The sequence below is a fragment of the Schistocerca nitens genome, chromosome 4 (assembly GCF_023898315.1).
Source record: "Schistocerca nitens isolate TAMUIC-IGC-003100 chromosome 4, iqSchNite1.1, whole genome shotgun sequence".
Lineage (NCBI taxonomy): Eukaryota > Metazoa > Arthropoda > Insecta > Orthoptera > Acrididae > Schistocerca > Schistocerca nitens.
Window position 1 is genome coordinate 404008919 of NC_064617.1, and position 18519 is coordinate 404027437.

The window sequence follows — 18519 nt, forward strand, 5'->3', positions numbered from 1 at the left end:
TTATTTTGGTCTCAGTTTAGAGACTATAGCAGTTTACTGGTTTAGAGTGAACTGAATTACTATGATAACTATTATTTTCTTACGAAATAACAGGTCAAATAGTCACATAACTGACTTGATTTCAAGTGACCAGGAATTGCCTTAGGTGCCTATTTGTCGTGTTACTCTCATAACAAGATACTTCACCTGACTGTGACTCATAAGAGTGTAAAGCGATAAACGCCTGCAAGATGCTCGGGTGGAGAAGAGTTTGTACCTCTTTAATTTTGACGAATTTTGCATGAAAACGAGACATGCACTCGACCCCCCTCCTTACCTAACACCTAATTAATTATGCACACAATGGTAACGCAGGGAAATGATGGTGGACCTTGCTAGTTGGAAAAATAAGGTGTGCACACTCACAATAATTAAATAAAAATCGTAATCTACTCATAGAAAAAAAGAGACAACTTTATCATGAAATGACATGCAGAATAAAATATTACAATTAGATTTATTATATATCAGAACATAAATGCACATAATTAACGACACAAACAGTAGGTTAAAGGATAGGGTATATTAAAGGATAGGATATACTGAACTGTTTTGAGAATAAGAGTTGGCTCCAGAACAGAGGGCTCCTACAGTCTGTGATGCAATAGATTGACGATAATGACTGGAGGTCCTAATGAATCAAATATTGATCTCTCGACTATACAGCAGTACCACAATTAGTGATACAAATGGGAGCACATGGAGAAACAGGCAAGGTGGACTTGTAGCAAAGCGAGCGCGCGTGCTGCTGGGGGATTCAGTATAAAATTGATAATGTCCTACAATGCCGGAGCTGCAAAATACTGTACCAGTACTGAAATCTGCAGCACGTCATCGGTAGGCAGCGTCCTGATCATGTAGGCGCCGACTTTTGCCGTGCAGCAATTCTGTGTCAACCTCTGGCCTCGAAGGCTGTCGGAGAATTCTAAGTTCTTCCGAAAAAGAGTGACCAAGTCGCAAGACTGACCGACTCCGACGAAGATCAGATCCAGAATCCCCATTGCCCGCGCAACACAAGAGCGAAGCCAACATTGCTCAACTCCCTACTCTCCTAGAAAACCGCGAATCAGCATTCAGTGCTGATTCCAGAATTCCCCCACACTGTCTCAGAACATAATTCGCGCTAATAGCGACCGTTCCCTCCAGTTTCGAGCAGGGCATTGTGATGTCAACTAGCCTCAGTTTAAGTTGACCAATCATGCTTCTGCTACTCAGCTGAGGGCACTGAACTTGCCGTTTGACCGGCTTCGAAAACAACCTGCGTAGACCACCGGCGATCTGGCGCCAGACAGTGGCACCCAACACGGCACGGTCCACAAGCATTCTCAGAACAATGCAAGAGGACAATGCAGTCAGTCGGTGCCAGGAGTCTTCGTTCCGGAAGCGCTAGAACGGTAAACACATGAACTGCAGTGACACTCAGACGTCTCGCAGGTCGTTTCTCCCTGAATACAGTGTGCGAAACTCGACCGACGTCAGTCGTTCCACCAGGCACTTAAACCCATTGTAAGAACCCCTCAGAACTCGGGGAAGTGCAGCCCCCAACTGGAAATGCAGTGTGCTGCGTCCTCCGATGCTCGCCTTGCACAGGCCACACAGGGAAGTAACCCAACATCCATAGGAATCAAGTGAAAAGTACTTTGAGCTCTCAGTACTAATATTCTCATTACAATAACCTTATTCACTCTGTTACCACCACGCAATGACATAGAACATTAATAAAATTGATGAAAATGAGAGGCGACATGCAAAAGAGGGCATGGAACCTCTCACGCTTACAACTCATATACCCTGATATGGGATAAGTCTTGATTAATATTACGGGGTGTGAAACTCTGCTACAGACCTTTGGTAGTGCTTTCAGATTATGTCACCATTGGAATCCAGTGGACCGATATCTATCTCGCAATGGTCCAGCATAACTGTTCCTAATCTGTAGTTTCACCTCTGAGTCCTGTCGCACAATGAATACACCTAAAACTCCATATACACTAGGTGCAATAGCACTAACAGGAACTAATAAAACACGAAGCCTGCCATCGCGTCGCGATCCGAAATAAAGAAAGTTACACCAAAATAAGTAAAAAATGAACTTTATTACGATACTCAGAGCCCATTTAAACACAATACCTTATGCTAATGATTTAACATCCAACACTAAATTCTCTCTGCCACGAACCGATTTTGGGAAGGAAAACCTAATGCAAATCGACCAACCATTGCACCAATGTTTTGCGTCACTATAGTCACATGGGTCACGAGTGTCAAAAACAAAGTCTGACGCGTCTCCTGATTATGAAGGCCTATGAAAAAACTTTTTTGCAACGGTATCGTCTCCAAACTGGCTCGCAGTGTGAGTGTTCAAGCCAGCCAATTAACAGCTGGAACTTCCCTCCATACTACCCTAGGTTTTAGTATTATTTTTATAGTAATTGAGACTTTGAAAACTAATAAACACAGATAACTTGGTGGGAGTTGCATCACCTTTACCTGTATGCTTTCAATATTTTATTTATTGTTTATAGTAAACAGCACAAACACAATTTAAATCCAGGTCTGTGATTCGTTGATTTCGTTTACCCGACGGACACCAGCTTTCCAGGCGGGCAAGGTAGCATGAAATGTTGCGGCCATTGCACCAGACATCTTGGGAAGCCACCGACTGGCGTTTTTCTACCGGCATCCATCGATTTCAACGTTTCATAGCACCTGACATTACACTGACTGTCGGCTTATTTGCTTGCTCTGGCCCATTGCAACCTGTAAGCATCCGTTAAAGCTCTGATGGGATAGATGATGACTGTTCATTTATGTGTGTTACAGGGAGCTGAGGTGTTTACGAAATACCATCCACACGAACCTCATGTGCACCTACATTCTAGCGGACTTCATGTGGATACTCACAACCACGCTGCAGGTACGCCAGAAATTCACTTGAGCGCAAGCAGATATGTGTAGCTCTAAGAATAGAACCTCGTCGTGAAATATGATTAGCGAAGTCAGTGGAATTAATTTTATGTTTCACTATTGTGGATTCGAAGAAAACTAGTTCACATCTAGCTGTTCAAATTATCCCTCTAGGTTTATCGTGTGAATGCTGTAAAATAACAGTTCTGCTGCTTGATTGCCGTACAAAGATCTTGAAGGCTTCAGTGATTGTTGCATACTAATGCAAATTTCGGTAATTATTGTATTTATGCTTTGTTCTGGCTCTTCCGGTAATTATTTCTAAAAGTATTTGGTTAGGAGTAATTTGTTACTATCATATCCCGGTTTCGGAAGACTTTCCGGCTTTGTCAGATGTCCGGTTTCCATGATTCCCTATCGTCCCACCAATATTATCTTAAATCTCTTGATATCTGCTTTTACAGATCCCTCTATCCAAGTTTTTCTTTCTTGACCTTCAAAATTTTCTGCGGTTCGATGACACCCGCAGCTTAGTCGCCTTAGGTAACCTGGATCCATCCATCGGCTGGACATGAGCTTATCATAGTAATGGCTTATATTCGATATCAGTAGTCAATGTTTCTTTTATATCAATGTGGAAGCTTTTTAGGTCAGAAGAACCATCACTTGCCTGCAAGATCGAAGATACATCTGCCACAATGTTCTCAGAGAATACTTGTCCTTGCAGATCGGATGTAGAAACGATTAATAATATTTTAGTTAACTGCATGAAAGGGACACCGCCTTGTCGGAGACATCTTCAGTGCCAGCCGGGAGGGTTTATGTGCTCCGGCGTAGCCAAGGGCTGTGCCGGCGGTAGCGTAGCTATCCCCACGATCACCCAAGCTGGAGTGGTCTTTACAGAGGAGCCAGATAAAGTGTCTCACAAGGCAAAGCAGGAGGCCTTTGGAGGCGCGGTCAAACCAGTTTCCCTACAGAAATAAACATGATACAATTTCTATCTGACCATATATCTTCGAGGATAAGAAGATATCCTATACCGAATACCAGGAGGCAATTTGGAGATGGATCATGGAGTAGACGTCAGGACACGATGTTGCCTTGGGGCATGCAGGGGATGATCCCAAAAGTCGGTCCCAAGACCCAAGAGGAGCATTTATGTACAGAACATGATGTTTTATTTTTTTCAAACTTCTTCCTAGAAGGCTTTACGCATGGACATCACCCACTGATAGCGAGAAGAGCATCAGAAATCAGAATGATTTTATTCCATGAAGCTTCTCGTATTGAGAATTGAGGAGCGGTCTGTATGTTCTTTGAATACATTTTTTATAGCGAAAAACGAGTTCGAAACCACAATTTTATTGACAGGTTCCACAAATACTATGTGATTTTCTGATCTTGAAAATCTTTTCTGTTTGTACACCATCTTCAACTGTGCGTTCATTACTTAAGCCATATTAATATTTTTATAGAGAGTACATTTCCCATTTTCAATAATCTTGTGTGAAATGTGAAATATAAAAGTTTCTGAATATCTGAAGATGACAGCTGTATCTGTAGGAATCGGTCAGTAAAAAACTGTTATGAAAGAGAACTGAGCTAAAAAAGAAATTTTTTTAATGATTTTTACCGGTGAAACAAGAACTAAGAAAATATGTGGAATCCATTAAAACATATCCTGTTGCCAATATCAGTTATGACTATAGCCCTTAAGTAATTGAATTTAATGAATCATCTTAGGAACAATAGAAGGGGCTTATAGACTTAAGGAATTAGAAAGTTCTGAAGTGAGAACAAATGTTGGCGATGTTCTTGAGGAACAAATGAAATCAATAGAAGAGACTCGGCCTACAGAAGTAGAATCCACTTGGAACTATTTGAAAGACAGCATCTCAGGTCCAGGAAAATTGAATTGCCCATAAAGTACAAAAAACTGCACGGAGACATAAGCAGAAGAAGCAGAGAAGTGAGGGAATTATGGTCTACTGAGAAATATAATGAAACTGAGGTACGTCAGGAGAAACAAAGTGAGCACATGGCTATTGAGAAACAGCTACGATTGGATGGCAGCTGACCTCCATCAATCGACTAGCTAGAAAGTGAGTCACAAAGTAATTTTAATTAGGATATAGTATCGTCCTGTGGCAGTTTTCGGTGAGCACAACTCTCTTCAGTGCGCCAGAATTGTGATGTCAGCGCAATTTACGCTTCGCAGTCTGTTCGTGATGTGGACGTCCACCGGCCCGGTGACTGTATGCAAAAATCGTCACATACCTTTAAAATTAAATGGGAATGACAGAAGAAAGCGTTGAGAAATCACAAAATCTATTATGCAGTTGCATGGTCGACGGTTACTGTAAACTTGATATGAATTGACCTTATAGTACTATGCAGACAGAATTTAGCAATGAAAGAACAGTAAATTAAAACGATCGGAAGATGATAATCATTGTTGTGTACATGAAGAAGCACTTTGTGTTAAATTAACATGCATGGAGAACGTGAACTGCAACATATCTGAAGTCGTACGCAGTTACAACACCTTTCGTTGGAACTGAACGAAGAGTTTGGAGACTTTATATTACTGAAAAGTTCGTTGCTTAAGACAATGGGAGTGCCAGAAATAATTTTTTGATTTAAGACCCCTATTTTGGAATTTATGAAGGAAAATGAAGTATAGAAACGAGATTTAGAAAATTCGGAAGGGACATCTCATTGATTTCAACAGATCTCCGCGAAAGCCTGAAGAACTTCTTTCGTTACTGAAATTTCGGTCATGCTTTAAGAGGGTATACAGCTTTTGTGTAGCAACGTCAATCCGTTCAGAGTGACCATCTTGCCAATGGCTTCTGGCCACTATGTGTACGGGAAAACGTAAAGGCAGTGGTCGAAAGATGGGTTCCACAGAGATACTTAGAGCAAGCTATTACAAAAGTGACCTAGAAGCAGGAAATTAAAAAAAGAGAAGAAAAGTAAAGAAAAAAGAAGGAATAACGGAAAGCGGCCGAAGAGCAGAAAAGCAGTAAAAAGAAGAGTGCGAAGAGCAGGAAACCAAGCTTAGAATTCTGTTTGATTACAACGATGAAGACACTTTGGACTGCGAAGAAAAATTTCAAATTTAAAGCCTGAAGTGCAATGGATCAATTACCAACTATGCTCCCTCTGCGCTCATGATATCTGTACAGGAGTTCAGGAACACAATTTGGCTTTTATTGATAAGAAGTGTAAGTCGAACGACGTTTCGAAACTATATATATTTAGTTCTTTGATAAAACGGTTCTTTAATCTGTTATTTTTGAGATTAGATCTAAGAGGACATTTTTCCCACTCACGTGAGGTAAAATGTTCGTTTTAGCATATTGTGGAAATTCAGTTGTTTGAAGTACTCAGTTTGATATGGGTTGATATGGGTTGCCAACTACACAGAAAATTACAGCAACCAGCCACTTTTTACAATGCTAGTTATTTCTTTAAATAGAGCCGTTACCGGTTTCGAACCGCCAGGTTCACCTTCAGACGGCTAGTTCACGTTTTAGATTAGATTTCGCTTTTATTTCCCCACCTGACACAATTCCTTCGGGTAATGGTGTCCTACAACCAAAACAAGATGTGAGACCACCTCTTTTTAACTGTAACTGTGCCTCATGACAATTTTAAGTGATGTACACAAATTGTTATTAGTAAAGGGAAGATGTGTCGGTGACTTACGATGAAGACTCCGAGCCATTACGTTCCATTGCAGGTTTATCATCATCTTGCAACAGCGAAAACTGTATAATGCACTTTTTGTGTATATACAGGGTGGTCCATTGACCGTGACCGGGCCAAATATCTCGTGGAATAAGCGTCAAACGAAAAATCTACAAAGAAGGTAACTTGTCTAGGTTTAAGGGGAAAACCAGATGGCGCTATGGTTGGCCCGCTAGATGGCGCTGCCATAGGTCAAACGGGTATCAACTGTTTTTTTTAAATAGGAACCACCATTTTTTATTACATATTCGTGTAGTACGTAAAGAAATAGAGTGTTTTAGTTGGACCCCTTTTTTCGCTTTGTGATAGATGACGCTGTAACAGTCACAAACATATGGCTCACAATTTTGGTAACAGGTAGGTTTCTTAAATTAAAATACTGAACGTAGGTATGTTTGAACATTTTATTTCGGTTGTTCCAATGTGATACATGTACCTTTGCGAACTTATCATTTCTGAGAACGCATGCTGTTACAGCGTGATTAGCTATAAATACCACATTAGTGCAATAAATGCTCAAAACGATGTCCGCCAACATCAATGCATTTGGCAATACGTATAACGACATTCCTCTCAACAGCGAGTAGTTCGCCTTCCGTAATGTTCGCACATGCATTGAAAATGCGCTGATGCATGTTGTCAGGCGTTGTCGGTGGATCACGATAGCAAATATCCTTAAACTTTCCCCACAGAAAGAAATCCGGTGAACGTGCGGGTCATGCAATTCAATACCGCTTCAACCGCACGCGAGCTATGTGCCGGACATCCATCATGTTGGAAGTACATCGCCATTCTGTCATGCAGTGAAGCATCTTGTAGAAACATCGGTAGAACATTACGTAGGAAATCAGCATACATTGCACCATTTAGATTGCCATCGCTAAAATGGGGGCCCATTATCCTTCCTCTCATAATACCGCACCACACATTAACCCGCCAAGGTCGCTGATGTTCCACTTATCACAGCCATCGTGGATTTTCCGTTGCCCAATAGTGCATATTATGCCAGTTTACGTTACCGCTGTTGGTGAATGACGCCTCGTCGCTAAATAGAACGCGTGCAAAAAATCTGCCAACCGTCCCGTCATTTCTCTTGTGCCCAGTGGCAGAACTGTACACTACGTTCAAAGTTGTCGCCATGGAATTTCTGGTGCGTACAAGTATGGTACGGCTGCAATCGATGTTGATGTAGCATTCTCAACACCGACGTGTTTGAGATTCCCTATTCTCGCGCAATTTGTCTGCTACTGATGTGCGGATTAGCCACGACACCAGCTGAAACACCTACTTGGGCATCATCATTTGTTGCAGGTCGTAGTTGACGTTTCACATGTGGCTAAACACTTCCTATTTCTTTAAATAAGGTAACTATCCGGCGAATGGTCCGGACACTTGGATGATGTCGTCCAGGATACCACACGGCCGTTGGGCATTTTGATCACAACAGCCATACATCATCTCGATATCGACCTTTTCCGCAATTGATAAACGGTCCGTTTTAACACGGGTAATATATCACGAAGCAAATATCGTCCGCACTGGCGGAGTGTTACGTGATACCACGTACTTATACGTTTGTGACTATTACAGCGCCATCTATCACAAAGCGAAAAAAGTGGTCCAACTGAAACATTGATATTTCTTTACGTTCTACACGAATATGTTATAATAATGAGGGTTCCTATTTAAAAAAACGCAGTTGATATCAGTTTGACATATGGCAGCGCCATCCAGCGGGCCAACCATAGCGCCATCAGGTTTCCCGCTTCAAGCTAGACGAGTTTCGTTCTGTGTAGTTCTTTCGTTTGTTGCTTATTTCGTGAGATATTTGACCCAGTCACTATCACTTTCACTATCACTGTCACACTATGAAGTTTCATCACATAGAGGTATGTATTCAAAGATGGCGATATTAGAACCATAACACAACCAAAGACTTCCACTCTCAGAGCTATTTCATTATGTACATGTATGTGACCGTAGAAATTTACAAATTGCTAATTTTACATTACTTACTACTTACACTGAAAGAGAACTGATAAAATTAAGATAAACAAATAAAGCAGTCAGTTGTAAAGTGTTACTGCAGTGATATTACGTAAATATTATGGTATACAGTGAAACAAAAGTAAATGGTAAGGGCCAGATGTACGTAAGTAAATATTACAACCGTACATGTATTATGGCATACGTGAGAGCACAGTAGGTGGCTTGGGATGGATGTGAACATATAAATATTACAACAGTGGACTTTTTGCTTTACTTTAAATTAGAATGTAGATGAATGAAATTTGGAAGAAAGGCTGCATTGGCTAACTCTGTTTGTTCACTGAGGAGACTTTGTGGTGATTTGCTTTTATGTACGTACATTTCAATCTCATTTCATTTCCTCAAGCAAATTCTTAAGGCTACCTTTCTGAGAATGGCGCAATACTTGTACATGGTCTTCAATGTTCTTTATCCCATGACTGTTAGTAGTTGTGTGCATGGCAGATGTGGATTTTGAAATGTTGTTCACACGTATAGCATCTATATGCTCTTTAAACTATGTCTCAATGCTTCTTCCAGTTTGTCCTGTATAGTAAGTGAGGTAACATTGGACCAACTATCAGATTCCTTCAACTGAATATCGAAAGCATTAGCAGGGCAAAGTGTGACTACCTGTAAAAAATTTGCTGGACAACAATATAGATGTCGTCGCCATTCAAGAAACTCGCGTTTCCAGCGAAGAAATATTCCAAAGCCTAGGTCGAATTCCTGGATATTCTGCACTTGGTGTAACTTACCACGAGGTGTATGGAATTGCTACGTATGTCCGTAACAACATAAACGAAGCTTCACTGATTTCTGTAAGTGTGGAGGCAGATATACATACAGTTGTCATACAATTGCACGGCATTACTATTACAAATGTTTACAAACCACCCAAAACAACATGGCCCGATTTTGTCCTACACACAGCAGAACATCCTGCAATTTACATAGGAGAATTCAATAGTCACCATGAACTTTGGAAGTACTCTCAAAATGATGAAAATGGGAGCATGCTTGCAGAATGGATCGAAGAGAATAATCTTCATCTAGTGTTTGATGCCAAAGATCAAGGCAGTTTCAGGTCAGCTGCTTGGGACAAGGATTCAAATCCTGACTTATGCTTTGTTAGCTGCAACGAAACTGGCTTTCCCATCAACACCACAAGGAAAGTGATAGATGCCTTTCCTCACAGCCAACACAGACCTGTAATAATACAAATTGGCTGCACTGTTCCTGTCATACGATCAACTCCGCATGCTCAATGGAATTTCCAGAAAGCCGACTGGATGAAGTTTTCAACGGAACTGGATAAGACCATTCGATGGATACCTCCATCACATAATAACTATCAATGCTTCATTGGTGCAGTAACAGCAACAGCTAAAAAGTGTATGCCAAGAGGATACCGAAAAGAATATGTTCCAGGATGGAATGAGGAAAGTGAAACACTGTACCAATACTTCCAGCAAAGTAGTGACTCTGAGATAGCTACGGAACTATTGTCCAGCTTGGTCATGTCTCGGAGGCAGAAATGGGCAGAAACAGTCAAAACTATGGACTTTACCCACTCGAGCAGGAAAGCATGGAGTCTTCTGAGAAAACTGGGAGACAGTGCACCAGCATGCAGAAAAAATTCCGAAGTAACACCAGACCAAATTGCTTCCCACATCATTACTACCTCAAGAGTACCTCCTGACAAGAAACATACAAGACATATCAGACGACAGCTTCGTGACCTGAAAAAGAAGGCATCTCCCTCATCTGAGTATACCCATCCCTTCACAGTTTCAGACATTGACTCTGGACTGAAGGACCTCAAACCTCTTAAGGCACCTGGATTCGATGGTATCCACCCAGAATTCCTGATCCATATGGGAGGAAAAGCTAAGTAATGGCTGGCAGAATTCTTCACTGACATCCTGCTGACTGGTCAACTTCCATCTGAGTTTAAAAAGGTGAAGATAATATCTGTTCTGAAACCTGGCAAACCCAGCAACAAGGTAGAAAACTATCGCCCCATTTCCTTACTCAGCTGCTGCTACAAGCTTTTTGAAAGGCTAATATGTAACAGAATAAGTAGCGCTATCTTAGAGAACGTTCCAGTTAATCAGGCAGGCTTCAGACCAGGGCGTAGCTGCTGCGACCAAGTATTGTCTCTCACATCCTTCATAGAGTCAGGATACCAAATGAAGCAGAAAACATCTGTGGCATTTGTTGATCTAACTGCCGCCTTCGACACTGTGTGGAGGGAAGGCCTTATCTACAAATTTCTCCGCATCATACCCTGCAGAACAATGGCTCGACTGATTAACAGCATGCTAAGTGATCGGAAGTTCCAGGTAATCACTGGAAGCAACATAAGTAAGGAGAGGAAGATGAACAACGGATTGCCTCAAGGATCAGTTCTCTCACCCTTACTGTTCAACCTATATCTATCGGATCTACCTGATACTTCGTCCAGAAAATACTGCTATGCCGATGACCTGGCGCTAGCCGTCAAACACCAGGAAATGAAGACAACAGAAGAGATTTTAGCCAATGACCTGTCTGCATTAGACAATTACTTCAAAATCTGGAGACTCCAACCCAGTGTGAGTAAAACAGAAGTGGGTTGCTTCCATCCAAATAACCAGTTGGCGAACGTAAAACTGGAGGTAAGTTTCAGAGGCAGAATTCTTCGTCACAATTGGAACCCAAAATATCTTGGTGTCATCCTGGATCGTACACTATGCTTCAAACAACACCTTCTTAACTTAGCTCAAAAGCTGAGGACTCGAAACAACATCCTCCATAAGCTATGCGGTACTACCTGGGGATCTTCAGCAACCACCCTGCCAACTTCAGCTCTGGGCTTGGTATACTCAAGTGCTGAGTATTGTGCACCTGTTTGGATGAATAGTCATCATACAAGGCTTGTTGATACCCAGCTGAATACGACAATGCGCATAATATCTGGCACAATCAGATCTACTCCAGTTTATTGGCTTCCACTGTTAACCGGTATAATGCCTCCTGATCTACGCAGATGTACTGCCCTTATGAGAGAATTCCACAAGATCTCCAGGAATTCTAACCTACCCGTGCATAGCGACCTGCCACTTTTAAATCGCAAGAGACTGAAATCACGTCATCCAACTCTGTGCGATGCTGCTGACATGGTTACTAAGAATTTCAAACCGCTTGAGGAATGGAAAGGTCGGTGGGAAGCAGTGACAGATGTGCACCTGCATAACATCTTCTCAGGTGCTAAACTTCCAAGTGGATTCGACTTACCACGCAAGACCTGGTCTACTCTCAACAGAATCCGTACCAGCCATAGGCGATGCAGGGATGCTCTCTTTAAGTGGAAGAAGCTGCCTGATCCAGCTTGTGACCGCTGGGCTCCATACCAGACTGTTCACCACATTGTAAGTGAATGCAGGATTCGAGCTTATCACGGCACCAAAGAGGACTTCCTGCTAGCAACTCCAGATGCAGTGCGCTGGATTGAAGGACTGGATATTCAGTTGTAAAGACAAACTTAAGTTTCTTGTGTGTCAATATGTACATATGTATATGTAATTTCATGATATGTCTGTATTAGCCATACGCTAAATAAAATAAGTGAGGTAACTTTGACAGCTGAATTTGTATATGCCAGATTTTTTGTGTGGTTGTGTGGGGGGGCTGTTATTCTTTAAGTTGTGAAGTGCTAACTGCTGGAGTTTGTTGTTTGTGTGGAAACTAATTTTAATGTTTGTGTTTCAAATAGGTTACATATTTTATAGGATATGCTCCCTAGGGAAGATAGTGCATTATATTTTCTGTTATTTTCTACTGTGCCTTGTGTAAGTAGCATGTTTGTCTGGTATGCATCTTTGTTGGCGAATGGTTTTTGTTTTTTTGTGATTCATTGTTTAAGGCTATGGTTTTAATGATACTGATTTCTTTTTCTTTTTTAACTGGTTCAAGTGGAATTTTGTGTAGGTGTTGCAGCGTGGATCTAAAATATGCCAGCTTATGCTGATCTGGATAACAAGATGAGCTGTTAATACATATGTCAGTGAATGTTGGTTTTCTATAAATCTCAAAATCGTGCTTATGGTTTTTGCTGGGGATTTTTTCTTCTAAGAAATTGATGCTGTTGTTGTTCTGATGTTCAATACTAAATTTGATGTTTTTGTGCATGCTACTCAGATTTTTGCTAATCTGTCTAATTCGTCAATGGTGACATCAAAAAGTATAATTTTATCATCAACACATCTTTTGTAGTAGATGACTTTTCTGGTGATGTCACTGTTAGCTTCAAAAAGTGATATATGTAATTATCTGATAACATCCTAGCTAGACTCAACCCATTGCCGACCCACCTACCTGTTTTTATATTTTTTTATTGAAACTGACGTAATTCTAAGACAGTACCAAGGTGAGTAACTCAACGAGCTCACAGATCTCTGCCACAGTTAGTTTCTTATGTTTCAGTAGATTGTTTCTGAGTACGTTTATGGTATCCTCTATAGGAGTGTTAGTATAAAAGTTTACAATGTCAAGTGATGTAAATGTATCTGTTGGTGGATTGTAAACATCTATAATTTTGTCAATAAGTTCGTATGTGTTGTTAGCTGAGAACATTTTTTTAAATGTATGATGGGTATTAAGCAGATCAAGCAGTTTTTTATTTACCCTACATGAAGAGCAGTTCCTAAAGTTCATGACTGGTCTGATAGGACAGTTATCCTTGTGGGTCTGAGGCGGTGACCGGAGCCGGGGTGCAGTAGGGCTCATGGAAATGAGGTCACGCACGTCTCAATTAGTTAGCAGAAAGTTACAATTATTAAGTGTTTTCTTAATTTTTGTCTGAAATTTAGAAGTAGGATCGGAATCTAATTCAGTTATGTTGTTAATATTGAAGAATAGCATGGGTTTGTCAAGATAATCTTTTTCACACATTATCACTGCGCAATTACTTATATCAGCTTTCATTATTGAAGCTTTATTCTTAGATAGTTTGGAACGTTTGGAACGTTTAGGTCACTGTTTCTGCGTGAACTGTTGTTTATGAGGTGTACTTGTTTTTACACTCCTGGAAATGGAAAAAAGAACACATTGACACCGGTGTGTCAGACCCACCATACTTGCTCCGGACACTGCGAGAGGGCTGTACAAGCAATGATCACACGCACGGCACAGCGGACACACCAGGAACCGCGGTGTTGGCCGTCGAATGGCGCTAGCTGCGCAGCATTTGTGCACCGCCGCCGTCAGTGTCAGCCAGTTTGCCGTGGCATACGGAGCTCCATCGCAGTCTTTAACACTGGTAGCATGCCGCGACAGCGTGGACGTGAACCGTATGTGCAGTTGACGGACTTTGAGCGAGGGCGTATAGTGGGCATGCGGGAGGCCGGGTGGACGTACCGCCGAATTGCTCAACACGTGGGGCGTGAGGTCTCCACAGTACATCGATATTGTCGCCAGTGGTCGGCGGAAGGTGCACGTGCCCGTCGACCTGGGACCGGACCGCAGCGACGCACGGATGCACGTCAAGACCGTAGGATCCTACGCAGTGCCGTAGGGGACCGCACCGCCACTTCCCAGCAAATTAGGGACACTGTTGCTCCTGGGGTATCGGCGAGGACCATTCGCAACCGTCTCCATGAAGCTGGGCTACGGTCCCGCACACCGTTAGGCCGTCTTCCGCTCACGCCCCAACATCGTGCAGCCCGCCTCCAGTGGTGTCGCGACAGGCGTGAATGGAGGGACGAATGGAGACGTGTCGTCTTCAGCGATGAGAGTCGCTTCTGCCTTGGTGCCAATGATGGTCGTATGCGTGTTTGGCGCCGTGCAGGTGAGCGCCACAATCAGGACTGCATACGACCGAGGCACACAGGGCCAACACCCGGCATCATGGTGTGGGGAGCGATCTCCTACACTGGCCGTACACCACTGGTGATCGTCGAGGGGACACTGAATAGTGCACGGTACATCCAAACCGTCATCGAACCCATCGTTCTACCATTCCTAGACCGGCAAGGGAACTTTCTGTTCCAACAGGACAATGCACGTCCGCATGTATCCCGTGCCACCCAACGTGCTCTAGAAGGAGTAAGTCAACTACCCTGGCCAGCAAGATCTCCGGATCTGTCCCCCATTGAGCATGTTTGGGACTGGATGAAGCGTCGTCTCACGCGGTCTGCACGTCCAGCACGAACGCTGGTCCAACTGAGGCGCCAGGTGGAAATGGCATGGCAAGCCGTTCCACAGGACTACATCCAGCATCTCTACGATCGTCTCCATGGGAGAATAGCAGCCTGCATTGCTGCGAAAGGTGGATATACACTGTACTAGTGCCGACATTGTGCATGCTCTGTTGCCTGTGTCTATGTGCCTGTGGTTCTGTCAGTGTGATCATGTGATGTATCTGACCCCAGGAATGTGTCAATAAAGTTTCCCCTTCCTGGGACAATGAATTCACGGTGTTCTTAATTCAATTTGCAGGAGTGTATGTTATAGGCTTTGAAGGCCAAAACATTGACTTCCGTGGAATTTAATTTAGCAGCATCACATGCAAGTTTAGTAGATGCAGTAAGGCTCTTCAAGTTATTGGCATTAATTCTTGGCTCTATGTTATGCTTCAGACCTTTGTTTATGAGAGTAAGTTCATTGTTTGAAAAACTGATGTTAGTTGTGTTAATAGCTCTTTCATGAAACTTATGTAAGCTATCATATGAGTTATGGAGGGGAGGTTCGCCTACTTAATTTTCAAAATATCTAGTTTTTCTCTTATGCCTACACAATACTTTCTGCTGTTCTTTTTCAGTAATGTTCTCTGTGTTTTGTAAGAAGTAGGAGGATTGAAGGCTGGAGAGGCAATTTCCAAGTTGCAAGTGTAGACTGTACTCCTGCAGTTAAAAAGACGATGTCTCACGTCTTGTTTTGGTTGTAGGCTATCACCACCCGAAGTAAATTTCGTCAGATGGGGAAACAAAAGGCGAAATCTAATGTAAAACGTGAACTAGCCGTCTGAAGATGAACCTGGCGGTTCGGAACCGGTAACGGCGCTGTTTAACTAAACAAACAGCATTGTAAAATGTGGCTGGTTGCTGTAATCTTCTATGTAGGAGTCAACACATATTCTATACACAGCCGCAGGCTCAAAATGTCAGTTATTGACAAAATAGCGTGATCCTAAAGAGCTTAAACTATTCTACAGTGAGGCGACAAAAGTGATGGGATGCCTCGTAATATCGTGTCGGACCTAAATTTCCCCGGCGTAATGTAGCATCTCGGTGTGGCATGGACTCATCAAATCGATGGAAGGCCCCTGCAGAAATATTGAGCCAAGCTGCCTCTATAGGCATTCATACAGGGTGTTTCAAAAATGACCGGTATATTTGAAACGGCAATACAAACTAAACGAGCAGCCATAGAAATACACCGTTTGTTGCAATATGCTTGTGACAACAGTACATTTTCAGGCAGACAAACTTTCGAAATTACAGTAGTTACAATTTTCAACAGCAGATGGCGCTGCGGTCTGGGAAACTCTATAGTACGATATTTTCCACATATCCACCATGCGTAGCAATAATATGGCGTAGTCTCTGAATGAAATTACCCGAAACCTTTGACAACGTGTCTGGCGGAATGGCTTCACATGCAGATGAGATGTTCAATTGTTCAATTGTTTCTGGATTCTGGCGGTACACCTGGTCTTTCAAGTCTCCCCACAGAAAGAAGTCACAGGGGTTCATGTCTGGCGAATAGGGAGGCCAATCCACGCCGCCTCCTGTATGTTTCGGATAGCCCAAAGCAATCACACGATCATCGAAATATTCATTCAGGAAATTAAAGACGTCGGCCGTGCGATGTGGCCGGGCACCATCTTGCATAAACCACGAGGTGTTCGCAGTGTCGTCTAAGGCAGTTTGTACCGCCACAAATTCACGAAGAATGTCCAGATAGCGTGATGCAGTAATCGTTTCGGATCTGAAAAATGGGCCAATGATTCCTTTGGAAGAAATGGTGGCCCAGACCAGTACTTTTTGAAGATGCAGGGACGATGGGGCTTTTCGGTTCCCCATATGCGCCAGTTCTGTTTATTGACGAAGCCGTTCAGGTAAAAATAAGCTTCGTCAGTAAACCAAATGCTGCCCACATGAATATCGCCGTCATCAATCCTGTGCACTATATCGTTAGCGAATGTCTCTCGTGCAGCAATGGTAGCGGCGCTGAGGGGTTGCCGCGTTTGAATTTTGTATGGATAGAGGTGTAAACTCTGGCGCATGAGACGATACGTGGACGTTGGCGTCATTTGGACCGCAGCTGCAACACGGCGAACGGAAACCCGAGGCCGCTGTTGGATCACCTGCTGCACTAGCTGCGCGTTGCCCTCTGTGGTTGCCGTACGCGGTCGCCCTACCTTTCCAGCACGTTCATCCGTCACGTTCCCAGTCCGTTGAAATTTTTCAAACAGATCCTTTATTGTATCGCTTTTCGGTCATTTTGGTTACATTAAACCTCCGTTGAAAACTTCGTCTTGTTGCAACAACACTGTGTTCTAGGCGATGGAATTCCAACACCAGAAAAATCCTCTGTTCTAAGGAATAAACCATGTTGTCTACAGCACACTTGCACGTTGTGAACAGCACACGCTTACAGCAGAAAGACGACGTACAGAATGGCGCACCCTAAGACTGCGTTGTCTTCTATATCTTTCACATCACTTGCAGCGCCATCTGTTGTTGAAAAGTGTAACTGCTGTAATTTCGAAAGTTTGTCCGCCTGAAAATGTACTGTTGTCCCAAGCATATTGCAACAAACGGTGTATTTCTATCGCTGCTCGTTTAGTTTTTATTGCCGTTTCAAATATACCGGTCATTTTTGAAACACCCTGTAATTGCGTAAGTGTATTGCAGGGTATTGCAGGGATTTCTGCGCGAATTGATCTCTCGATTATGCCCCATGAATGCTCAACGAAATTCATGTCGGGCAATCTAGATGGCCAAAACTTTCGCTCAAATTCTCCAGAATGTTCTTCAAACGAATCGTCAACACTTGCGGTCCGGTGACATGGCGCATTGTCATCCATAAAAATAACTTAGTTGTTTGGTAACATGAAGTCCAAGAAAGGCTACAAATGGCCTCCAAGTAGCCAAACATAACCATTTCCACTCAATGATCGGTTCAGTTGGACCAGATGATGCAGTCCTTTCCATGTAAACACAGTACACACCATTATGGAGCCACCACCAGCTCGTACAGTGCCTTGTTGACAACATGGTGCATGGCTTTGTATGGTCTGCGCGCCACTCGAAACCCCACCATTAGCTCTCACCAACTAAAATCGGGACTCATCTGACCAGGCAACGGTTTCCGGTCGTCTAGGGTCCAACCGATATGGTTACGAGCCCAGGAGAGGCACTGCGGGCCATGTCGTGTGTTAGCAAAACCTGTCGCATCGGTTGACTGCTGTCATAGTCCTTCAACTCCAAATTTCGCCCCACTGTCCAAACGGTCACGTTCGTCATACGTCCGACACTGATTTCCGCGGTTATTTCAAGCAGTGTTGCTCGTCTGTTAGCACTGGCAACTTTACGCAAACGGTGCTGCCCTCTGTAGTTACGTGAAGGCCTTCGGCCACTGCGTTGTCCGTAGCGAGAGATAATGCATGAGATCTGGCATTCTCGACACACTCATGACACTGTGGGTGTCCATGTCGAATTCCCTAACGATTTCCGAAATGAATGTCCCACGCGTTTAGCTCCAAATACCATTCCGCTTTCAAATGACTGTTAATTCTCGTCATGA

General features: G+C 43.0%; 1 protein-coding gene across 1 annotated transcript in view; it reads left to right on the top strand.

Annotated features, from left to right (window-relative positions):
* Positions 1-18519, top strand: part of LOC126252343 (diuretic hormone receptor-like) — a 263050-nt gene that overhangs the window by 68583 nt on the left and 175948 nt on the right. Inside the window, exon 4 of the mRNA XM_049953232.1 lies at positions 2863-2956. Within this exon, the coding sequence (XP_049809189.1) occupies positions 2863-2956 (94 nt within the window). The remainder of the gene's footprint in view (positions 1-2862; positions 2957-18519) is intronic.